The 25469-nt window shown below is 40.8% G+C and overlaps 2 protein-coding genes across 7 annotated transcripts in view; one reads left to right on the top strand and one right to left on the bottom strand.

Moving 5' to 3' along the window:
• Positions 1–25469, top strand: part of LOC138979825 (calmodulin-beta-like) — a 174930-nt gene that overhangs the window by 53577 nt on the left and 95884 nt on the right. For all 4 annotated transcript variants that reach the window (XM_070352574.1, XM_070352572.1, XM_070352571.1 and 1 more), the window contains one exon: positions 7186–7219. In XM_070352574.1, the coding sequence (XP_070208675.1) occupies positions 7186–7219 (34 nt within the window). The remainder of the gene's footprint in view (positions 1–7185; positions 7220–25469) is intronic.
• LOC138979819 (uncharacterized) lies at positions 17785–25457 on the bottom strand. 3 transcript variants are annotated; one of them, XR_011460142.1, is made up of 5 exons: positions 24051–25449; positions 23441–23511; positions 22325–22560; positions 21643–21791; positions 17785–19180 (listed from the first exon to the last, which is right to left on the bottom strand). XR_011460142.1 is itself a non-coding variant. In XM_070352564.1 (5 exons), the coding sequence occupies exons 1-4, from the start codon at positions 24259–24261 to the stop codon at positions 21777–21779; spliced, it is 444 nt and encodes a 147-aa protein (XP_070208665.1). In that variant the 5' UTR covers positions 24262–25457; the 3' UTR covers positions 17785–19180; positions 21643–21776. The 3 variants fall into 3 exon arrangements, 1 of the variants encoding a protein (XP_070208665.1); XR_011460141.1 differs by having other exon boundaries at positions 23441–23532; positions 24051–25448; XM_070352564.1 differs by having other exon boundaries at positions 22435–22560; positions 23441–23532; positions 24051–25457.

Below are 25469 nucleotides of genomic sequence, written 5' to 3'. Positions count from 1 at the left end.
TTTTATTTTCTTCGATTTGTTGAAGGTGGTCCATATTAGGGGACTCACACATACTTTGAGATTTTGCTATTATTTTTTGTTTGCAGTAGAAACTCGGGGTCGACACTGCTAAAATGTAACAAATACGGTCTTAGCTGTCATATGTAGCAATTTGTGTGTGATAAAAGCTTTGGCTGTGGACAGAAACGAGTCCGTTTTAGGCGGCAAATTTAGAGTGAACCCTGTCAAAAGTGAAAAAAAGAGAAAAAACCTAACGGTTTTGAGGTTTGTGTTTCTGCAACTGTTTTAACATGTGAAAGTTATCCAGAGAGGGTGAATACAGCCAGTGAAATTGTTTTGAGCGCTCTGGCGCCGTTAGTTTGTCAGAACAGGAGGTGGTCCATATTAGGAGCTGGTCCATATTAGGAGCCCTTCCCCTAGTTGTCTCACTCTAGTGTATTATTTGTGTTGTTGGGAATGACGGCAGCGTTCCTTCACCCACCTCCACCATCCCCATGGAGTGTATACCTGAATGAACCTTGCCATACTCACGCCGTCGATCCAAATATTCTTCGTACGCCCCCCCCCCCCCCCCCCCCCCCTAGCTTCCTGTTCGTCGCTGCGATGCGTGCCTCATCGGGTATGTCTATGAAAAATTAAATAAAAGGTATCTTAACAAAGTTAGGATGTTGATTTTTTAGTCGCATCTGCTCATCAAAGGTTATATATCTAAGCCCTGACTGTTTTATAATGCCAACTTTACGTCCAATTGAAGAGAAAATAAACAGTATGTGCATCAAAGTTGTGTTTTCCGACGAATATTCCACTTAAAACATAAAATATGGACAAACGAAGCTTCATGTGGTTGTACAGCTAGTATACATTCATTCTGTGTTCAATTGTGTTTCGATAGGCTAAATTTGTTTACCAACCATGACAGCACTAAAGAGTTATTCGTGAAGTAAATCACTTTTTTGACTTGTATTTGACACGCTCCCCAGAGATTCTGTTTTTGTGCTCAGTACGTTCCCCCTATAAGCCTTTGTACACTCCCCCTAAGATAACTACATACGAATTTGGGAAAATTAGCTGTTATTGAGCAAGCTGCAACCATGTCAACCTATGCCGTACGTTTATCAAATAACAGACATCTGGTTGAATAGTTAACTTTGCTTTTCTGTGCCTGAATATCAACATATTCTGCACTGTATCATCATTCAAACATCAAACTTTGTTTGCACTCTAGTACACTTAACCTAGGTGGGGTCACAGAAGTATTTCACCCCATTGTTTCTGCTTCGAGTCATGCATGCATAATTTTGTATTTGTAATTTGGTTTTCACTTAAACACATTGGCGGGGATGTAGCTCAGTCGGTAGCGCGCTGGATTTGTATCCAGTTGGCCGCTGTCAGCGTGAGTTCGTCCCCACGTTCGGCGAGAGATTTATTTCTGAGTCAACTTTGTGTGCAGACTCTCCTCGGTGTCCGAACACCCCCGTTGAGATGCTCACTTGGATCAGAAGCACTCGATCGCATTGAGTAGGTTATAAGGTTTTGTCGATGTTTGAATGAGAGAAAACTGTTAATACTTTTGAATGAAAATGTCGGTGTAAGGCAATTGAAAGAAGCCAGTTTAAATGCTTAAACGACATGTTTGATCTTTGATATGCACGTTTGTGAGCTGGCACAGAAGCTGCTGAGTTACTTCCCTTGTGCGTCAGTCTTTCCCGCTTTATCTCCAGATACAAAATGACGATGACGATGATGAGACAATGATTGATCCAACACATCGAATCCCTCGCGTCCAGTACACGGAGGCTAAGTTCAAAAGGATCCATCTTAATACATATATAGGGAAAAAAGAAGCGTAGCCTTGGCAACAGCCGGAGAGATAATAAATGTCAGCTATTTATTCCACAACTGTGACTTGTTGAGTGGAAGTGCAAATCTCAACAAGTCGCGTAAGGCGAAAATACAACATTTAGTCAAGTAGCTGTCGAACTCACAGAATGAAACTGAACGCAATGCAACGCAGCAAGACCGTATACTCGTAGCATCGTCAGTCCACCGCTCATGGCAAAGGCAGTGAAATTGACAAAAAGAGCGGGGTAGTAGTTGCGCTGAGAAGGATAGCACGCTTTTCTGTACCTCTCTTCGTTTTAACTTTCTGAGCGTGTTTTCAATCCAAACATATCATATCTATATGTTTTTGGAATCAGGAACCGACAAGGAATAAGATGAAAATGTTTTTAAATTGATTTCGAAAATTTAATTTATCATAATTTTTATATTTTTAATTTTCAGAGCTTGTTTTTAATCCGAATATAACATATTTATATGTTTTTGGAATCCGAAAATGATGGAGAATAAGATGAACGTAAATTTGGATTGTTTTATAAAAACATTTTTTTTTTTACAATTTTCAGATTTTTAATGACCAAAGTCATTAATTAATTTTTAAGCCACCAAGCTGAAATGCAATACCGAAGTCCGGGCTTCGTCGGAGATTACTTGACCAAAATTTCAACCAATTTGGTTGAAAAATGAGAGCGTGACAGTGCCGCCTCAACTTTCACGAAAAGCCGGATATGACGTCATCAAAGACATTTATCAAAAAAATGAAAAAAACGTCTGAGGATATCATACCCAGGAACTCTCATGTCAAATTTCATAAAGATCGGTCCAGTAGTTTAGTCTGAATCGCTCTACACACACACACACAGACAGACAGACAGACACACATACACCACGACCCTCGTCTCGATTCCCCCCTCTATGTTAAAACATTTAGTCAAAACTTGACTAAATGTAAAAACGAAGGCTGCACCAATAAATCAGAGTGATGCGCATCGCACTCAGACAACAGTTCGTCCTTAAAGTGTCTTTACGCTGCGAAATGACTCATCGTTAATGTTTTGTTCGAAACTGAGATCATTAATTAGGTTTCTGCTTTGGACAACGGATATTTAAAACATGAAGCAAATTGTTGAGAGGCATTGACTCTTAACCCACTCTGGGCGGGAGCTGCCACAGCTTTGTATCACCTCTAATGGCTAACAAATTGCATAGTCCATGAAGTCAGGAGTTGTGCTACAAACAGCTAGCGGCTGTATCTGAGCACTTGTACATTTTTGATTTGAAACATATAACTAATAGCAGGATGGTGGAAGGGAGGTTAAGGTTCAGCTGACTGAAGTAAAAACGTGTTACTGAGTGACGTTGTGACGTACCTCGGAACCCGGCGTCAGGAAAGAGCGAAAGCTGTGAAACGATGCGTTTTTTTTTTTATCTTACTTAATTAACACAGAAAGTTAACCCCATCAGTGGGGCGTGGTCACCCTGCCACGATTGCTGGACACGTAAGCTGTGTGAACGCGCACTTGCCTCGTTCGTCTTGCTCGACTTTCCGCGCTCAGACAGTGCAAAGAGGCGTGCAGGTTTGTTGTGTGGCCACGTGCAGCCCTGTGGGCCCTCGTCACGACACGGGGCCGTCCATCACCACCCTGGCCGTATGTCGTGCCACACACACACACACACACAGTTTCAATCTTTTTGTAAATAATTTATTCCCGCAGGATTCCAGCAGGATTTGTATTTACACGGAGAGCACATCAGCTAGCTAAAGAAAAGAGGATTTCCATAAATAACTCTGTTGGGATTTTAGGGGATGTGGCAGAGTTGGACCCCTTCAAAAAGCCGAGGCAACTAAACGTGACCACTCATAGTGCCAGTCAATAGTGAGGTCCGATGTTCATTTTTACATTTAGTCAAGTTTTGACTAAATGTTTTAACATAGAGGGGGAATCGAGACGAGGGTCATGGTGTATGTGTGTACCTATGTGTGTATGTATGTGTGTGTGTGTGTGCGTGTGTGTGTGTAGAGCGATTCAGAGTAAACTACTGGACCGATCTTTATGAAATTTGACACGAGAGTTCCTGGGTATGATATCCCCGGACGTTTTTTTCTTTTTTTCGATAAATGTCTTTGATGACGTCATATCCGGCTTTTTGTAAAAGTTGAGGCGGCACTGTCACACCCTCATTTTTCAATCAAATGGATTGAAATTTTGGCCAAGCAATCTTCGACGAAGGTCGGACTTCGGTATTGCATTTCAGCTTGATGGCTTAAAAATTAATTTATGACTTTGGTCATTAAAAATCTGAAAATTGTAAAAAAAAATTTTTTTATAAAACGATCCAAATTTACGTTCATCTTATTCTTCATCATTTTTTGATTCCAAAAACATATAAATATGTTATATTTGGATGAAAAACAAGCTCTGAAAATTAAAAAAATTAAAAATTATGATCAAAATAAAATTTTCGAAATCAATTTAAAAACACTTTCATCTTATTCCTTGTCGGTTCCTGATTCCAAAAACATATAGATATGATATGTTTGGATTAAAAACACGCTCAGAAAGTTAAAACGAAGAGAGGTACAGTAAAGCGTGCTATGAAGCACAGCGCAACCGCTTCCGCGCCAGACAGGCTCGTCACTTTCACTGCCTTTTGCACTAGCGGCGGACTGCGTTCAATTTCATTCTGTGAGTTCCACAGCTTGACTAAATGTAGTAATTTCGCCTTACGCGACTTGTTTTCTTTCAGATACAAACCTGCATCATATCCAGTGGACACTGCTTGACTTGCACATTGTTGGCGTGCCTCCACTATTATTACTGATCAGTTGTGTGTTTGCCTCGTCTTATGGAGTTATAACTATCCGAACTCCATTTACTGAGAGAAAGTATCATTCAGTAAAGAACGGACCGTGTCGAACATGGTGTGGCGTCAACATTGTTACGGGTGTGTGCGCTACATTGGCTGACGACACAGAGCCAGCCGTTGACGTTGTCCTGTGTGTCCACTGCAGTCACAGTGCGCTCCATGCTTTGTTACAGCTCTGTTTGCATGGGTTACAGATACCTCCCTTCCCATGAAGACCATCTTGCAAATCAACTTTGAACCTTCCAGGATTTTACAAGGGATAAGAGCATCCCTCAACTTGGTCATTAAAAATCTGAAAATTGTAAAAAAAAAAATTTGTTTTATAAAACGATCCAAATTTACTTTTATCTTATTCTTCATCATTTCCTGATTCAAAAAACATATAAATATGTTATATTTGGATTAAAAACAAGCTCTGAAAATTAAAAATATCGAAATCAATTTAAAAACGCTTTCATCTTATTCCTTGTCGGTTCCTGATTCCAAAAACATATAGATATGATATGTTTGGATTAAAAACACGCTCAGAAAGTTAAAACGAAGAGAGGTACAGTAAAGCGTGCTATGAAGCACAGCGCAACCGCTACCGCGCCAAACAGGCTCGTCACTTTCACTGCCTTTTGCACTAGCGGCGGACTACGTTCAGTTTCATTCTGTGAGTTCCACAGCTTGACTAAATGTAGTAATTTCGCCTTACGCGACTTGTTAGTGTCTGTTAACAAGTTTATAACTTCAAAAGATCTTTGTTCCCGACGACACGGCCCTCTACCCGTTCTTGGTCAAGAAATCCAAGAACACCTAAATCAACCTCTTCAGACATCGCTTCCCGCCCAAGATGAAGCTTTCGTTTCTTCTTTTCCCTCCCAGTCCAATGCATCAAAAATGTATCGCGATTCTCTAGCCACTCTAGAATCCTTTTTTTCTGTCCACTCCGCGAAACATTCCCAAGGAAGGGAAACAATTAAAAAACAACAAAAACAGCAGACTAAATCATTTTTTTAATTTATTTTCCTTGTCTACTCCAAAGATCGAAAATGGGTGGTGGGCGCAGAATTTGACCAAAAGTAGGGGGTGGGCGTTTACTCAATACTGGGCGTATACAAGGTAGTTTACGGTACACGTACCCAAATACCACAGCCACGCTGATTTCTGTGCAGTGTGGAATCGTTACAATTCACCTGACGCCTATGTCAATTTGTGATACATTATTCTGTAAATAAATTCCCAGTCTGAACAGGAAGCCGCGAGAATACAGATTACTAGTTTGTGTACAAGTATATGATCCAGCATGTCATTAGACCATCAGGTGTATGATCAAGCATATCGTAAGACCATCGGGTGTGTGATCAAGCATATCGTAAGACCATCGGGTGTATGATCCAGCATGTCATTAGACCATCGGGTGTATGATCCAGCATATCTTAAGATCATCGGGTGTATGATCCAGCATGTCATTAGACCATCGGGTGTGTGATCAAGCATATCGTCAGACCATCGGGTGTATGATCCAGCATGTCATTAGACCATCGGGTGTGTGATCAAGCATATCGTAAGACCTTCGGGTGTATGATCCAGCATGTCATTAGACCATCGGGTGTATGATCCAGCATGTCATTAGACCATCGGGTGTATGATCCAGCATGTCATTAGACAATCGGGTGTATGATCCAGCATGTCGTTAGACAATCGGGTGTATGATCCAGCATGTCATTAGACCATCGGGTGTATGATCCAGCATGTCATTAGACCATCGGGTGTATGATCCAGCATGTCGTTAGACAATCGGGTGTATGATCCAGCATGTCATTAGACCATCGGGTGTATGATCCCGCATGTCGTTAGACAATCGGGTGTATGATCCTAGACCATCGGGTGTATGATCCAGCATGTCGTTAGATTATCGTATCTGGACGACTGTGTCACTTCACCATCGGGCCTTCCATCCTCAAGTGTTTTGTGCACACACAAAAACTTAAGTCGAAAACCACTTACATTTATCAGTAAAGTATGCTCGAGTCAACAGATGATGTATGAGAAGGGGATGTTTCGACCGAAAAAAGGCTAAACATACTAGCAGCAGCATTTTAATATAACATAGACATATTTCTGAATACATGATCGTCACCTACTTTGGGTTAGCCACTAATTTAATTATGTAATTTTATTCTGCAAAATCTTTTTGCTTAATTGTTACTGGAGAGTAACCAATGCACATGATTTTTATTGAAACCTAAAACAGACAGACAGCTGACGTTCCAAAGTCAAGAATTGAAAGAAACATAAGGGTCATAAGGGTAGGGTTATGCAACGTTTATTAATCAATAAAACAAAACATTCACTAGAATCTCGATCTATCGATCTTTAAAGTGGACGAAGAAGATACACAGCAAACAAATGCGAATGTTGCAAAATGAACACTTATAAAGATGCGAGGAAGCTAAATGACAAATGGAATAATTGTTGTTTTGTATTTTGCAGGGCAAGAAGAAGTCCGATAAGGACATGGAGACTGGTGAGTCACTTACAATTTAACCGTTTGAGTGTTTGTCTGTCCGTGTGTGTGTGTGTGTGTGTGTGTGTGTGTGTGTGTGAATCGACCGGTTGGTCTGCGTGGCGAATTCCACCTGTGTCTCAATGTATCTCTTTGTCAGTTAATGTGTCCTTTTTACATTTGGTTAAGTTTTGACTAAATGTTTTAACATAGAGGGTGAATCGAGACGAGGGTCGTGGTGTACAGGGCTGAATATTGGCGGTCGCCCGATCGTCCCCGGCGGGTTCAAATCGCGTCGGGCGGGTTCGAAATTCCTCTGAAATCGCCCTCCGGGCGGGTTCAAATTTCGCTGAAGCACAAAGTCGTTAGGCAACGTAGTTAATCGGAACAGCTACCCCCCCTCCGCCTCACTTGACCGTGTAAACACCCCTCCAGTGCCACGAGCTGCTGGCGATTGCATCAGCAGTCCCTCCCCCCTCTTTGCGCTATTCACTTCATCCCCTCTCTTATCTTATCCTGCGCTGACCAATCCTTCAGAGACTTTCCTCTCAGATAAAAACTCGGTCATTGACCCCGGGTAAGAAGGTCAGTGTCTGGACAGGCAGCTGTGTTCAGATTGCAAGTACCGGTCATTGACCCAGGTCTCAAGGCCAACCAGCTTTTACAATGCGATCTGCCTTTGATCTGACCGCCCATCCAGAGCAAACATATTTCCCCTCTGTATTTTTCCTTTGATGTGCCTGCTATGTACCACTGATCCAGTTTCTGGGAAATGTATAGGTCATTGACTGCAGGGATACTCATTAAGACCGTTTTCTAAAATATGTTAACACCAGCTTTGCTGACCAACTTAGTACAAGTAGTGCTGTCAATTATTTCCCTTCAACTAAGGAAGTAAAAAAACCAAACCGATCCAGTATATGTGATAAAGAAGAAAAGACAGACCTTCAACAATAGGATAAGGGGTGCAACTCTGCAACTCTTCTGAATCAAAAGCATAAAGATCACCTGTAAACAATTCTAGGATCAGGAAATCTGAACATCTGTTTTCATTAGGAAATAGAAATGAAATATAATGCTTTTGATTATTTAACTTTTATACTTCTGCTTGATCTAACAGTAATATTAATAACACACACATAAACAAAAAGAAACAAAACAAGAAAGCAACTTAGAAAAAAAATTGTAGTCAGCTTTTTATACTTGGTTTTACACAACAAAAAACATAATTTAAAATAAAAAAAATTGCTGATTACTCTTTTGTTTAAAGTGTGTGTTTATGTGGTAAGTAAAGTTCCATAGTAAATTACTTTGTAAATTGTGTGGTAGGGGGTACATAAAGGGGGTAACTTTTAGTGAGGTTTAGTGTGTGATTGTGTGACAGGGTGTGAATGTTGTTTTGATTTCTTGTTTCTTTGTGGCGGCTTTTATTTTAAATTCTTTATTAAAACAAGGTTCATTATCATTATATTAAAATATAGCATTTTAGTCATCAAGTTTTGTGTGTGTTTGTGGTAGTTATTAGTAGTGCAAATCCACATGTATGCATAATAAGTATGAATGTACGTCTTTTGTGTATGTGGTTAGCACGCGACGAGCCACTGGGGCGGTTGTAAGAAATCCCGGCCGGTTGGGGGCCGGTTGGGATTTTGGGGGGCCGGTTCAATTTTTAACTTAAAAATTTTTGATTTTTGACTCACATGCGAAGCAAAAGTGAGTCTATGTACTCACCCGAGTCGTCCGTCCGTCCGTCCGTCCGTCCGTCCGTCCGTCCGTCCGTCCGTCCGTCCGTCCGTCCGTCCCGGCGTCCGTCCGTCCGGAAAACTTTAACGTTGGATATTTCTTGGACACTATTCAGTCTATCAGTACCAAATTTGGCAAGATGGTGTATGATGACAAGGCCCCAAAAAACATACATAGCATCTTGACCTTGCTTCAAGGTCAAGGTCGCAGGGGCCATAAATGTTGTCTAAAAAACAGCTATTTTTCACATTTTTCCCATTTTCTCTGAAGTTTTTGAGATTTAATACCTCACCTATATATGATATATAGGGCAAAGTAAGCCCCATCTTTTGATACCAGTTTGGTTTACCTTGCTTCAAGGTCAAGGTCACAGGAGCTCTTCAAAGTTGGATTGTATACATATTTTGAAGTGACCTTGACCCTGAACTATGGAAGATAACTGTTTCAAACTTAAAAATTATGTGGGGCACATGTTATGCTTTCATCATGAGACACATTTGGTTACATATGATCAAGGTCAAGGTCACTTTGACCCTTATGAAATGTGACCAAAATAAGGTAGTGAACCACTAAAAGTGACCATATCTCATGGTAGAAAGAGCCAATAAGCACCATTGTACTTCCTATGTCTTGAATTAACAGCTTTGTGTTGCATGACCTTGGATGACCTTGACCTTGGGTCAAGGTCACATGTATTTTGGTAGGAAAAATGTGTAAAGCAGTTCTTAGTGTATGATGTCATTGCTAGGTTTAGCTGAAGGTCAAGGTCATGTAAAGGTCAAGGTCAAGCATGTGAGTCGTATGGGCTTTGCCCTTCTTGTTAAAAATTTTTTTAAATTTTAATAATTAAAATTATTAATTTTTTTTTTAATTATTATTTTTTCTTATTTTTTTTTATCCCTGGCCGGTAGCAAAAAAAGTTAAGGTACACCCCTGGTGTGTGTGTGTGTGTGTGTGTGTGTGTGTGTGTGTGTGTGTGTGTGTGTGTGTGTAGAGCGATTCAGAGTAAACTACTGGACTGATCTTCATGAAACTTTACACGAGAGTTCCTGGGAATGATATCCCCAGACTCTTTCAATTTTTCGATAAATGTCTTTGATGACGTCATATCCGGCTTTTTGTAAAAGTTGAGGCGGCACTGTCACGCCCTCATTTTTCAAAAAAATTGATTGAAATTCTGGCCAAGTAAAACTCGACGAAGGCCGGACTTTGGTATTGCATTTCAGCTTGGAGGCTAAGTAATTAATTAATGAATTTGGTCATTAATAATCTGAAAATTGCAATTAACATTATTTTTTTTATAAAACGATCCAAAAACAAGTTCATCTTATTCTTCATCCTTTCCTGATTCCAAAAACATATGAATATGTTATATTTGGATTAAAAACAAGCTCTGGAAATTAAAAATATGAAAACTATGATTAGAATACAATTTCCGAAATCGATTTAAAAACACTTTCATCTTATTCTTTGTCGGTTCCTGATTCCAAAAACATATAAATATGATATGTTTGGATTAAAAACAAGCTCAGAAAGTTAAAAAGAATAGAGATACAGAAAAGTGTGCTATCCTGCATAGCGCAACCACTACCGCGCTATTCTGGCTTGTCAATTTCACTGCCATTTCCACGAGCGGTTGACTGACGATGCTACGAGTACGGTCTTGGTGACAAAGTGCAGTGCGTTCAGTTTCATTCTGTGAGTTCGACAGCTTGACTAAATGTTGTATTTTCGCCTTACGCGACTTGTTATAATTTGCTGTTAAGAGAACTTATCTTTTACCAGTTTGTCTATTTTCTGCTGGTGTCGAAGAACGAAAGAAGTACCCTTGAACAAAAGTGTGATAAGAAAAAAAAACACACGCAAATATAGAGTTCTAAATACCTGAAGATGAAACGATATCATTGTGAGGTTAATTCTGCCATACTGCATCAATAAAATAACAGGCCGCTGTGCTGATGTTAGAATGAGTTCGCCGAAGCGTGCTTTTCATCGCTTTCACGAATAATGTGTCTTTAGTGTGTTTCATACATAATTAATGTTACGCGCACCATCGCATCCGTTCTAACGAAGCTCTTTTGTGCACATAATGGTATATTTGAAAGGAACGAGACGAACATAGATGGTTTTGTCCCGAGTGGAGTGCCAGCGGAGACAGCGAGTGTCGCTCAGCGTGAAGACAGAGAACAAGGAGTGCATACTGGTTGACGGACCGTTACGTTAGATAAAGCCAGACATGACAGCGAGTGTCGCTCAGTGTGAAGACAGAGAACAAGGAGTGCATATACTGGTTGACGGACCGTTACGTTAGATAAAGCCAGACATGACAGCGAGTGTCTATGACGGCTTACTAGTGCCAAAACCTGGGGTTACCCATTATTACGTGATAATTACTAATCAGTTATCCCATGACCTGCCTCTTTGTCTCTGTTAGCTGTAGAGGGGATTATTCTGGATAATCCATCACAACCATATGAATTATGCATCACAACCGAGTCTCGATCTCACCTGTCATTGGTCATTGTCTTTGATCTCAGATTACAATTGAATAATTTAGAGGTCATCTGCATATTTATCGTTAACTCGGGGACTACTTTTTTTCCGCAAAACGATTGAGATATACTGCGGTATAAAAGTCGAACTGACGTTTGGCTAACGATCTACAAACAATATCATTGAAGAAATAAAGAAAACAACAAAGAATGTACATAATCTGTTTGGGTGAATAGAGCTGAGTGAAGATTATGAGTTGTCCGACGCGGTGAGACTGAAAGAGAGACAGAGAGCACGAGAGAGAGCGACAGAGACACACAGTGATTCAAGGCGCACAACTCTAGTAATGTTGTCGTAACGAGATACGCTTCATGGGCAACCGCTTAGATCAATCCCAAGAACATCCTGATTCAAAATCTTGAGCAACGAAATAAAACTTACACTAAAACAGAATGCTTATAGTTTTGTTCATTTGTTATCGCTTTTAGAGCATTGATTGCTAAATATGGTTCAATAGAACAAGGCTGTCTCATCAGTCGTCTGCTACAGATCTGTCGTCTGCTGCAGGATCTGTCGTCAGTTTGCTATAGTATCTTCGGCTCAAGTTGACCAGCATGGAAATTGCCATTTTCAAAGTTGGTGATACTGTTAGAATAAAAGGTGGCGAAGTGGGTCGGACCTTGGACATCCAGAGACCACTAGACTACTTGCGTTGCCGCATAAAAACAACTCGACAGTGGTGCGCCGTTTTCCCCCAGACAGACATCAAAGTTAGGCTCACCTAAATCAGTAAGTGACGATTGAAGAAGTAGGTAATCCAAATTTGAACACTGAATCACAAAGGCTCGAATAAGCACAAACTCAGCTGAGCAATCATCTTCATCGCTTGTAAAATCACACACGCGGTCTTTTGAATCCTGAACTCAGGTCAAAAATGAGTTACTTCCCTTCGGGTATCATTCTCTCCCGTCGCTAGCTGTGAAGCGAAGATTATCAGAATGCGGTCTTTCGCAGTTTTGACGAATGCCTGCTCGGGTAACCGACTGAAATCGGCTGGTAACTGCACAGTATCAAATGCATTCAACGGCACAATCCTGGAAACAAAAAGACAAAAGGGACTCGTTTCGCACATGAATATCACGACACGATTTTTGGTCGCGGAAGGTTTGATGAGCAGTAAACAGGCACTCGCAGAGTTTGTGTCAAAAAGTTCGGTTTTTTAATGAAAATGTCGGAGTAATTGGATAAAAAGCTTACACACCTCGTCCTGAATATCGTGCATATTTTCCCTCGGGTCTATTTACAGGTATATGCACGATATTCAGAACTCGGAGTGTGTAACCTATATTTAACGCTGTCAGTTACTGTTTTCACTCGTGAGTTACTCATTTTCACGGGATAATTAGTAATTTTCACGGGAAAATGACTAATTTTAAGTTTTGGCACTAGCAATCCGTCAGGAAGTGAGCCAAAACTAAAAATTAGTAATTAACAGGTGAAAGTTAGTAATTTCAGTAATTAACACGTGAAAATGGTAATTATCAAGGGAAAATTACTAATTTTCCCTTGATAAATTTTACAATTATGAGGCTTTGGCACTAGTAAACCCTATGACGGCTTACTAGTGCCAAAACCTGGGGTTACCCATTATCACCTGATAATTAATAATTAACGCTGTCAGTTACTGTTTTCACCTGTTAGTTACTCATTTTCACGGGAAAATGACTAATTTTTAGTTTTGGCATTAGCAATCCGTCAGGAAGTGAGCCAAAACTAAAAATTAGTAATTAACAGGTGAAAGTTAGTAATTCAGTATTAGTAATAAACACGTGAAAATGGTAATTATCAAGGAACAATTACTCATTTTCCCTTGATAATTACAATTATGAGGTTTTGGCACTAGTAAGCCCTATGACGGCTTACTAGTGCCAAAACCTGGGGTTACCCATTATCACGTGATAATTACTAATTAACTCTGTCAGTTACTGTTAGTTAGTTTTCACATGTTAGTTTCTCATTTTCACGGGAAAATTACTAATTTTTAGGTTTGGCACTAGCAATCCGTCAGGAAGTGAGCCAAAACTAAAAATTAGTAATTAACAGGTGAAAGTTAGTAATTATTAGTAATAAACACGTGAAAATGGTAATTATCAAGGAAAAATTACTAATTTTCCCTTGATAATTACAATTATGAGGTTTTGGCACTAGTAAGCCGTCATAAGTGTCGCTCATCGTGAAGACAGAGAACAAGGAGTGCATACTGGTTGACGGACCGTTACGTTAGATGAAGCCAGACATGACAGCGAGTGTCGCTCATCGTGAAGACAGAGAACAACAAGGAGTGCATACTGGTTGACGAACCGTTACGTTAGATGAAGCCAGACATGACAGCGAGTGTCGCTCAGTGTGAAGACAAAGAACACGGAGTGCATACTGGTTGACGAACCGTTAGATGAAGGCAGACAGGTGAGCGAGGCAGCAAAGGGACGGACGGCGTGTTTGGTGAAATTCAATCAACTCAGTGACAGCAAAATTCCAGTTTAAAAAATAAAGAAAATTAAAAGTTCAGTTGTTAAAAAACGCAACAACAACACCACACACACACACACACACACACACACACACACACACACACACATATACACACCACACACATACACACACACACACACGCACGCACGCACGCACACACACACACACACACACACACACACACACACACACACACACACACACACACACACACACCACGTTCTATGTTGTTAATACATTCGTATTTCGAGAGACATTTGTGCATGAGCGTGTGTAGTACTGCAATGATTGAAACAGGAAGAAGGTGACGTCCACGGAGTCAGGTGGAGGAGGGGGCAAGTGTTTTGCGTCTTACAGCATTGGTTGTGATGTCCATACAGCCTTTCCTCTGGCTGTGCTTTCGTAAAAATAAAATCAATCGTCACTTCGATGACCTGTGTGTCCCTGTATTTACTGCGTCGTCATTCCAGTCCTATGATAGTTAAGTGTCTTTCTGTGATGTCACTCTGGTCCTCTGATGGCTGAATGACCTTTAGTGGCGTCAAACTGGTCCTCTGATAGTAGCATGACCTTCACTTATTAAACTTGATACAGTCACTTATGTCGGTGTTATCACGCACTACGGCATTAATGCACTCACGCTGCGGCAGCCTTGAAGGGCTTATCATTGTAATGATTCACAGACAGGTGTCTCCAGCACAGAGCAGCGTGGCAATACGATGTCCCTTGGGCGTCGTTGCCAAGATGAGGTGGTGATGACACTCAGACACGCGCCGCTGATTGGACGATGTGGGGTGGGAGGGTGAGTGTGGGCTACCTCGCACGTGCGCAAAGAAGTATGATTGGTAAACTCCTTCCGATAAGAGCGCTGTGCTGCCTTTATAGTGTCCCGTGTTGTCGCTAACAGCCATTACAGCTACACCTTGCTTGGTGACAGTGCTGTGGTGCGCAGGGCACAGTCACTCGCTTTATTGACTACCACCACTCCGCCAACTCAAGTGTGGCATGACTCGCTCGGGTGACCAGCTTCTCTCACTCAATCAGTGCTTCTTTCTACGTGCTGCCCACACTCTGTGATATGTTGTGTAGGAGAACGAGAACAGTTCCTTGGCCGGTTGTCTTGTGTGATGTAGGACATGCCCGAGTGGCCTATTTTGTCCCTGGATCGACAAGTGTGATCGTCTCACCTTTATAAACGAAACATGGTAAAATGCACACTGAATGCCCAGTGATTGGAACTTCACTTTAATCGTTGCAGATAACAAGATGCGTTATTTCTGTCCGTACTTAAATTTAGTAGCTTCACAACTATGTCTGTTCTCAAATCTGAAAACGAACCATTGATCACGCAGGACTAAATGCACAGCTATCAATAAATCCGTTTTTTGGTGTTTTTTGAATCAATTGTATTTTCCTTTAAAAGAGTTATTATAGTTTGCAAGACCCAAGGAGAGGGGTTTGCACTATGGGTAGTAAAGTTGGCAGCGAGATTTTAAACCTTGCGCTTTCTCATCAGGTCACGTGACCGCCGACACGCAAGGAATTCGAAGTCATTGTTTGCGTTGAGCTCGTGCTCTTTGTGGTGGCGACAACAATCACATCAAACAGTCTGATCGGCGCGGAGAGCCGGCCGCACCACACCTTTTCTTTCTTTTTATTGAACGAGCGATTTGTATTGCCGTTGAGATTTATCCTACTCACGCTGAACTCTCGCAGAAAGAAAGAACCGGCTACTGTTAATCAGTTTTCCTTTGCGCAAGATAAAATGTCTTTGCGTAACTTTGGCATAAACATCCGCATGCGTGGAAAGACAATAGAGTATTGTAAAACCGTGGGCCCACCATTATGATAGCCCGGGGACTGGGATACATTCTTGGCGGGCTGAGGTACAGAGACCTGGCTCATTTGAGTAGGCAACAGCTTTAGGGGTGGATACCGATACGAAAAAGTACATGTAATAGCTTTTGTATCGGTATAATTATGAAGTTAAAAACCCTTTCGCTGCCAATCAAAACTTGCGTATGTGCATTCCTGACTGCCAGGGAATATTGGAGTTCGGGGTGTAATAATTCACAAAAAATTCTAGCTCCAAACTGGCAGTAGGTAGGTAAGTAAAACCTATGTTATTTTTAAAGGAAATTGAACCAAGAATCTGTTTTTAGTGTCTAATCATGGAAATAATAATTAGTTTGGCTTATAATGATGTTTAAATATGAACTTTTGAAAAATCAGTCCTGCGCATCTTCCGGTGCCTGTGGATCAAACACAGGTGGCTGTTTTGCTTGCTCCAAGAAAGGATTATAATCACTGTCATCTACCTGTTTCCAACGAATTGTCCGAAAGAAGATCTCCCCCTTCCCCTGTCAGTATCCATAATCATTTGCACCGCCTGTAGCGTCAGTCCGTCTTTGTTTTTCCCTACAAGGGCCCGGTCGACTGTCACCGTTAGCCATTTTGACGAGTCGAGATTTCTCTCCCCTACCCTGTCGCCAAGGCCGAAAATAGCCTTCAGACGCAAACCCGCGTCACCATTTATGTTTATTCATGAGAATGAGGTATCATACCAAGCCATTGGCTGCTATTTGTGTGTCAGCAGTGACGTAGCATTTCTGGAAAATCCCGGAACGCAGAAGACGGGTTTACCCGTCCTAAGGCGCTGCGGCTGCACAAGCGCATGACGGGTATACCCGTCATAAGGCAGTCAAGTGGTTTTAAAAGGAACCCTCCTTCTCCTGTAAGCGACCGTGTGACCATCACCACCTGTCCAGTTGTTTACATAGGATACCATCACCACCTGTCCAGTTGTTCACAAAGGATACCATCACCACCTGTCCAGTTGTTTACACAGGATTCCATCATCCTTCAGCTTGGATCCACACCAAAAGCCTACAGCCTGTCTGCTGTCCGTGCAGGGTGGGGATTTGTTTCTTGACACCTATGTCAATTTTCTAAATTACACTGGGCGAAAAGTGGCGTTTTGTATCTTACAAAACTACTCAAAATCCCAACAAAACTTCAAGTTTCAATGGGTTTATTACATTTTGGTGTTCACGATAACGCCAGATTTTGATTGGATTTTGTTGAAGTTATCGCAGCGAAATTGCCTGGAATTTCAGCGCGTTTTGCGACGGTCAAAACATCATGTTAAACCATGTTACAGCATGTCTGTAACATGCAAAAATTCCAAGTTTTGATGGCATTAAAGCTTTGGTTTAACGCCAAGTAACATCATGTTATCGTAGACTTAACTTGCAAAACTGCTTGTTTTGGTGGTGTTACAGCTTGCTTGTAATGTGATTAACATCATGTTATCGTAGACTTAACTTGCAAAACTGCTTGTTTTGGTGGTGTTACAGCTTGCTTGTAATGTGATTAACATCATGTTATCGTAGACTTAACTTGCAAAACTGTTTGTTTTGGTGGTGTTACAGCTTGCTTGTAATGTGATTAACATCATGTTATTGCTGGTATAACATGCAAAACCCCATGTTATGTTGGTGTTAAAGCTTGCTTAAATGCCTATTAACTCCATGTTATGTTGGTGTTAAAGCTTGCTCAAATGCCTATTAACACCATTTTAGTTGGTGTAAGGCTTGATTATTAATGTAAAAAAACACCATGTTATGACGTTCACATAATTGTTTTCCACTGGATGGAATTTTGTGGAAAAGAAAGCATGTTGTTTGGGAATTGTGTGCGGGTTTCATGCTTGGATATTGCACTATGCTGACTTGTCACAGGTCAATTTACATTTAACAATATTAGTTTTCAAATGCATCATCCTTCACACATTATGTAAACATCTTTAACATTAACACTTTGGTTGTAAAATGATTGCACTTTATTCAAACAGGACAAAAACAAAAATGCTGATTCACAATGTACAATAGCAAAGGACTATTTTGAGTGGAGACAGTGTTCATCCACACTATAATTGGATAAGCTAAAATAAATTATTTAAATCGGCGAAGGCCACACGAAATGAAAACACACCATCAGTAAATTACTTCCCTTGTGAGTAAGAGAGTCATACCCATAAGAGCCATGTAAGTTTTAGCCCATGTGAGTGTGTGTTGGGAGGGAGGGGGGGGGGGGGGGGGGGGCAGATGCCCTGTGAAAACATTGGCCATAGATATATGTGAATTACTTCCCTTGGGTATGAACATTTATGAATGATTAAATGGGTGAAAGAAGGCCACACAAAATGAAAATCAGTAAATAACAAAATCACTTCCCTTGTGAGTAAGAACAGTCATACCATGTTCCAACTTTTTGCTAAAAATTCGTCCACAATGTGACCTTCAAAGTTAAAAATGTAACTGAACTTCATGTTTGGATGTCATGGAGTCCAACATGTCAGTAAATTTTGAAAGCCCTGGATTCATAAACATCTGAAAACTGCTCAACGTCTTTGCATCACGGCACATTAATAAAAGTAAGAGTTAGTAAGACTGGCCTAACTGCTATGGTGAGGCAGTAATAACTCGTTGATGAAGAATTATTTGAATTCTGAATTTCGAACAAACAAATACAGTGTCCTTCCAAACCCCCTTTTCAGGCCTCCAAGAATAAAAAAATAAGCTGGTCTTAAAAAGGAGGAAACCTGCTTTATATGTAGGTAAATGTACAACAGGTTGTGAACAGAAAATCCAAAAATGTAAGGTCTGAAAAGCGGGGAAGTTTGAAAAGGGGGGAGGGGGGGACCTAAAATGTGACGATCATAACAACCATAATTTATCTAACAAAGTTCATTCTTAAATCTTCTTCAGCGTTTGATTATGGAGAGACTAAATCCTCAGTTCAGATGTGGTCTTAACTCCTTGTCTCCCAGGTACACACAGTCACTATGTACATTGCATCTGTTATCATTCGGCACATATCCGCATCCTGCTTAGACTGTTAGCTTCAGTCGCTTAAGTAACGTTGATCTAACGCCAGGATTCTAGCCTGTTGATACAGTTTCTACAATTCTGAGTGACCTGCTGCAGCACAGCTGGTCTCGGCTTAAAAAATCTTGGTCAACATAGATGGGGTACAAAGTGTTAAAATAAAGCGTCCTTCCAAAGTTGATGACAGGTCCCCAGAGTATTCACAAAATTATATGGTACTGGAACTGGAAGCCTTGCACGGCGACGAAAAAGATGTCCACGCCTACATGAAGAAGCATCCTTCACGGCTTCAGCGGAAACAGTCGGCTGGGGATGAGGACAGCACCTATGTAAAAAATATAGACAAGAACAAAAATATATGTCAATGGGAAAACAAAGAAACAAGTAGAGAAGGACCTCCCCACCTTTACACAGTGAAAATGAAAAACACATGTGAATGTACTTATGTTTTAAATCTCTCCCCCCCCCCCCCCCCCAATTAAGACCAATTATCCAAGATATTTTTCAGTCCTCAAAGGAGAATTTCACTGTTCTCACGGAACCCTGAAGAAAACTGAGCTGTGCTAATATATTATATAACTGCAAACATCCCTCAAATTCAATACAGTAAAACCTGAGTCTAGCGGACCCTTATTGTAACGGCCACCTGCTACATACGGACAGTTTATCATGGCACGAACACGATTTCAACAATAACTAACCTTTAACGGGCGGACACCTGCCACTTACGGACGCGGACACGATTTTTCGGACCGTAGGAAGTGTAAACACTGTCACAAACGGACACAACGTACATAAAAACGCAACTTCGAAAACTCGACTGTTATGCAGACAGTGCTCGACAGCCGTAGCACAAATGGTTGTTGATTGGTTGTCCTGTCCCTTTTCTGACCAATCAGTGGCTTGTTTAGATGGAGACCCACTTTCGCTCACTCACTTTCGCTTCGCTCACTTTCGCTTCGCTCACTTTCGCTTCGCTCACTTTCGCTTTTCCGCATTGTGGATACAGTCACAACCAAAAGCAACAGTAGACTACTGTGTTTGAAAATGGAATCTCCAGCAGGAAAAAGAAAAGCGTTGACTTTAGAGCAGCGTGTCGCTGCCTTGAAAAAACTAGATAGCGGCCAATCATGCCGAGATGTGGCGAAGGAGATGGGATGTGGTAAAACACAGATCGCGAGGATCAAATCGGAAAAAGAAGACGTGATGATCTCTCTCTCTTTGTAAGCAATCGTTCGAAGGAAACAATAGTTAACACAGCTAAATTTTTGTTCCATGCATTTATGCTGAGACTAGAAAAACTGAATGAAACAAGAGCTGACCCAATTTGGTCGAGACACACTGCGGAATTTCCCGTTGAATGACTGATGAAGAGTCAGCTATTTTTAGCTTTGTGACGTCCGACTTGCGTAAGTTTGAATGCACAGTGTGTGTAGGGAACGGGGTAGGTGGGGGGCGGGGGGGGGGGGGGGGGGATGTTGTTGTTGTTGTTTGCTACATGTATCATTTGTTTACTCACATTTTCAGTGAGTCTCATGTTCAATCCAATAAATACATACTACAGGACTGACAAAAAGTGTCTTGTTCATTTTACGTGCTCTTTGTAAAATATTGCCCCGGCCCCTCCACCTGTGAAGAAGGGACACCTGTCTAATAGGGACACTATTACCATTCCCAAAGGGTGTCCGTTAGAGACAGGTTTTACTGTATTGCAAGCCACTATACATTCCTCATAAAGGCACTTCATGCTCACGTGTGAAAACTAACATAAGTTTACAAGTGTGTATCTACTTATAATAATAATAATAATAACGGGCATTTATAAAGCGCCTTATCAGAAGTTCAAAGCGCGTGACAACAATACGTGTATAAAAAATTCATACAATCACTGTCAGATTCAAACAACACATCATGCACATCTCACATCCCCAGACTCTATGCTAAGGCCCCAAAAAAAGAAGTCTGTTTACGGTATCCCGACCGACCCTATTTTTTTGCGCGACCCTAGACTTTTTTTTGGCATTTGGGAAAAAAAGAAAAAAAATCAAAATTTTAAAACAAAGTTTGTTTTTTGGCAAAATAATTTGATAATGTTTTTTGGAGAAAAAAAAAATCCCGACCTACCGACCCTATTTTTTGGGCCGATGTTACCGTAAACAGACTATTTTTTTTGTTTGGCCTGAGGAACTATCCGTAATGTTGTTGGAACAAGTGAGTTTTCAAATTGGACTTAAAAGATGAAATGTATGGAGAGTGACGTAATAGAAAGGGGAGTGAATTCCATAACTGAGGGCCATGATATGAAAACGTGCGGAAGCCATGAGCCTTGCGCTTAAAGCAACCTTGACGGAGAAGTCGAGCATCAGCAGAAGAACGAAGGGTGCGAGAGGGAGTGTAGAGGGAGACCAGTTCCGAAAGATAGGCAGGTGCCGATTCAGAGATGATCTTGTAGCAGAAGCAGGCAGCTTTATACCTAATACGTTGAGACACAGGAAGCCAGTGAAGTTCTTTCATGAGAGGAGTGCTGCAGAGTGTTGTACTTTTTGCAAGGGTTGGAGAGTGGAGTCAGGGCAGCCTATGAGAAGGGATTTGCTGTAATCTAATCTACACAGAATGCAGGATGTAACGAGAGTTTTAGTGGCATCAACAGTCAGAAATGTTCTTGTGGAACCTATTCTTCTAGTTCTAATGTAGTACCTGTTTGTAGTGAACTCACCAGCAGGAGTATTGCATACATAATTACGCATTACTGAATTAAAGTAACTATTTTCAAAGCTTCTCGCTTACCTTGGAATAGTGTCAAGCAGCTTATGTTGTGTCTAGATCAGCCATCAGATCTTCACACTCAGCCTGCACTTGCTGAAAACTGGACATGCCTGTATCTCAATCAAGCTGTTGTTGCGGAGACAACGGAACCATGCTCAAGTCAGGTCCAACTGAAATAAAAGCATATTGTTAGCTGATAAATGATTTGATCAAGCAAAACCATGCGGTATTTTTTTAATAAAATATTTTGTATACCCCGCTAATGCAAAAATAATGTACTTATTTACTATTAGCATTAATTTTAGCTGGTCATTCAAACCAGAGCTTGTTCTAGAACTCCACAAGAACAACCATGGCAGTTGGCAATGGCACTGGCAGAATACAGATCAAAACAATATTAGTATTAGCCTCACCAAGGGTTGACTTCCCATCAAAATGAATGACGGACTGAATCAAACTTCAGAGACATTACAATTTTTCACAACGATTTTTTCAGCAAACAGCCATGTTTACCTGTACAAATGTATCAGTGATATCACTGTGAGTATGACAGTATGACAGTGTGGTAAGCTTACCGACGATTCGTTCAGTATAGTCTTTCTATGTAAGTAGTGGTCCAGTGAACGATACCTTCCGCCTGTGGTTCGAGACAGAGATTAAGTTGAAACTTAATTCGAGAAGCCAAACACTGACGAATACTTACGTATTTTGAGCAAAACCCACGCACGTCGACCACAAGTTGATGTCTGCTGGAGTACGTAATCATAACGTAGAGGACAACAGTTTCACTTGGCTGGCTTCGGTTATTCCCACCTGTATCTGTTCCTTGCTGTTCTCCAAGAGACACCATGGTGCAGCAAGCTGAAGGGTGTCCTGTCGTATTTCCTCGAAGTTGTAGTAGGCAACCAGGTCAGGAGCAGGAGGTGGGGGGCGACTGACCTGCAGCAGAATTCAAATCAATTAGTCAAGTCACTATGACATATCTTTATTGTTATCGCCACACGACGGGCGCTGTGGCGGGGTGGTAAGACGTCGGCCTCGTAATCGGAAGGTCGAGGGTTCGAATCCCGGCCGCGGCCGCCTGGTGGGTTAAGAGTGGAGATTTTTCCGATCTCCCAGGTCAACTTGTGTGCAGACCTGCTAGGGACTTATCCCCTTTCGTGTGTACACGCAACCACAAGACCAAGTGCGCACGGAAAAGATCCTGTAATCCATGTCAGAGTTCGGTGGGTTATGGAAACACGAAAATACCCAGCATGCTTCCTCCGAAAGCGGCGTGTGGCTGCCTAAATGGCGGGGTAAAAACGGTCATACACGTAAAAACACAAGTGTACATGGGAGTTTCAGCCCACGAACGCAGAAGAAGAAGTTATCGCCACACCAACCCTAAATTTTTCCTACCATACTGTATTTGTTATCCGAGAGAGAAAAAATCCATGTTGCAGACTCAACTGGAAAAATTCCCTTCTCCATCATCTAGTGGACAGAGCTCACATGATTTCAAACAAATCTTTTTTTAAAGTCACATACTTTGTGCGACAGTGTTAGTTTACTGTAACTGTAATTTATAAATAGCAAATTAAAAAATATCACTTATAAATCAGATAATCAGCTAAATGCCTGGCAGATGACCCTCATTCAAAGTGAGTCGTGGCTAAACCATGAAACTAGAAAAACAGGTTATACCACAATATAAATCTGACAGTGGACAAAAACTGAGAAAACACCCAGTATACATGTACCGGTACTCACAAAAGAGTTACAAGTAGCATATTATCACTATCACTATACTGGGCAAATAACAGCAATTTTTACTCACTGGGGGTTTCCTGGCTGGAGTCTTTGGTGTTTCTACTGACTTCTGTAGCACATGGTTGGTTGGCAAACTTCCTGGAATGAGTGCTCGCTTGCCTGTAGGCCCAGCAAAAAAACATGCAAAGAAAATGTTCAAAATGCTGAGTCGAAATTATAAGTTAAATTAACTAAACAGACCTATACATTTAGATCTATTGAAATAGAAACAAGAATTAGTAAAACACACTACATACTGCAAATCTGTCAAGAATGAACAAGACTGACTCAGTGACCGAGTAAAACAACAAAAGAAATCTAAGTTCTAACCCAGAAGTTTACTAGAATATATTCAAAAACACATTATCACAAGAACAAAGAGTGGTTTTTTCCCCATTACCTAATAATTATAGCTCAGAATTACGCCTTTGTCAATGTATGATTCAGAATACGATTGTGTTATTTTTTGTCTGCGAGCTGTAAAAGTACTAGTTACTACTAGTACTAAGCCTCATACTGATTGATTGATTGATTGATACTACTAGAACTTCGTCACTTGAAGCATTACAAGCAAAACAACACAGCACAGACAATCAGATGAAAGCTTATTTTCGCTATATTACTAGTTTTTTACGTACCGTATTTGAAGCATGTTTCTTTGAAATGTCGGGAACATATCCTCGCATTCTTCGGGTTGAAAAGCTTGTCAGCACGGTTGATTTTGTGTATAAGAGCAGCTCTCCATTCGGCATCCGCTTTTCCGTTTGGTATACCATGGAAAGTTATAAGCGTTGAAGATCTTAGTGAGCTCACGCTGCATCCAGGCATACAACAATTTGCACCGGGCATCTTGAAATCATGGTTCACTTCTCTGGCATCATCGAAAAATGGCGAAACGGAAGTGACTTTTTTCGGAATGCAGCTTTCTTCCGGTTGTCAGCACTTACCGCGAGCGCAGCGAGTTGGCGATTGATCCAGTCAATACACAACTATGCGCCGGCATAGACCACTGATCTAACAAGAAAAATGTTCATTCAAAATGAACAGCGTCGATGCAATGTCCACCAAAGATTTATTTTGGGAAGTGTTAAAGGTTAGGGTCAAAAGTTAATGAATTGCATGTTGTGCTGGATATATAAATTGTTTATTTCAGTCAATGCTTGCTATGAATTGATCAAACAGCCACAAAGAAAAAACAAACTTTTTAATTAAAAAATAGAGCTTGTTTGAAACAGGTAGAAAGGAAGAGTTGATATTGCAATATCTGTACGTGGGAATGTGGTGAAAAAGAGTGCTAAAAGTAGTAAGTCAGTCTCAGATCCATTTCAAATATTTATTGCAGAAAAACAAAATACAAATTACAAACAAGTCGCGTAAGGCGAAAATACAACATTTAGTCAAGTAGCTGTCTAACTCACAGAATGAAACTGAACGCAATGTAAACGCAGCAAGACCGTATACTCGTAGTCCACCGCTCACGGCATAGGCAGTGAAATTGACAAGAAGAGCGGGGTAGTAGTTGCGCTGGGAAGGATAGCACGCTTTTCTGTACCTCTCTTCGTTTTAACTTTCTGAGCGTGTTTTTAATCGAAACATATCATATCTATATGTTTTTGGAATCAGGAACCGACAAGGAATAAGATGAAAGTGTTTTTAAATTGATTTGGAAAATTTAATTTTGATAATACTTTTTATATATTTAATTTTCAGAGCTTGTTTTTAATCCGAATATAACATATTTATATGTTTTTGGAATCAGCAAATGATGGAGAATAAGATAAACGTAAATTTGGATCGTTTTAGAAAAAAATACTTTTTTTTACAATTTTCAGATTTTTAATGACCAGAGTCATCAATTAATTTTTAAGCCACCAAGCTGAAATGCAATACCGAAGTCCGGGCTTCGTCGAAGACTACTTGATCAAAATTTCCACCAATTTGGTTGAAAAATGAGAGCGTGACAGTGCCGCCTCAACTTTCACGAAAAGCCGGATATGACGTCATCAAAGACATTTATCAAAAAAATGAAAAAAATATTCGGGGATATTATACCCAGG

This window comes from Littorina saxatilis, linkage group LG11 (genome assembly GCF_037325665.1).
Source record: "Littorina saxatilis isolate snail1 linkage group LG11, US_GU_Lsax_2.0, whole genome shotgun sequence".
NCBI classification, from domain to species: Eukaryota; Metazoa; Mollusca; class Gastropoda; order Littorinimorpha; family Littorinidae; genus Littorina; species Littorina saxatilis.
This window is presented reverse-complemented; position numbering and strand designations above follow the sequence as displayed.

Excerpts from the sequence above, each read along its gene's own strand:
- LOC138979819 (XM_070352564.1), bottom strand. The coding sequence starts at position 24,261 with ATGCCCGGTGCAAATTGTTGTATGCCTGGATGCAGCGTGAGCTCACTA. Across the intron at positions 23,533-24,050 it reads AGAAACATGCTTCAAATACG|GCAAGCGAGCACTCATTCCA; the intron begins GTACGTAAAAAA and ends CTGGGCCTACAG. Across the intron at positions 22,561-23,440 it reads CTCCAGCCAGGAAACCCCCA|GTCAGTCGCCCCCCACCTCC; the intron begins GTGAGTAAAAAT and ends ATTCTGCTGCAG.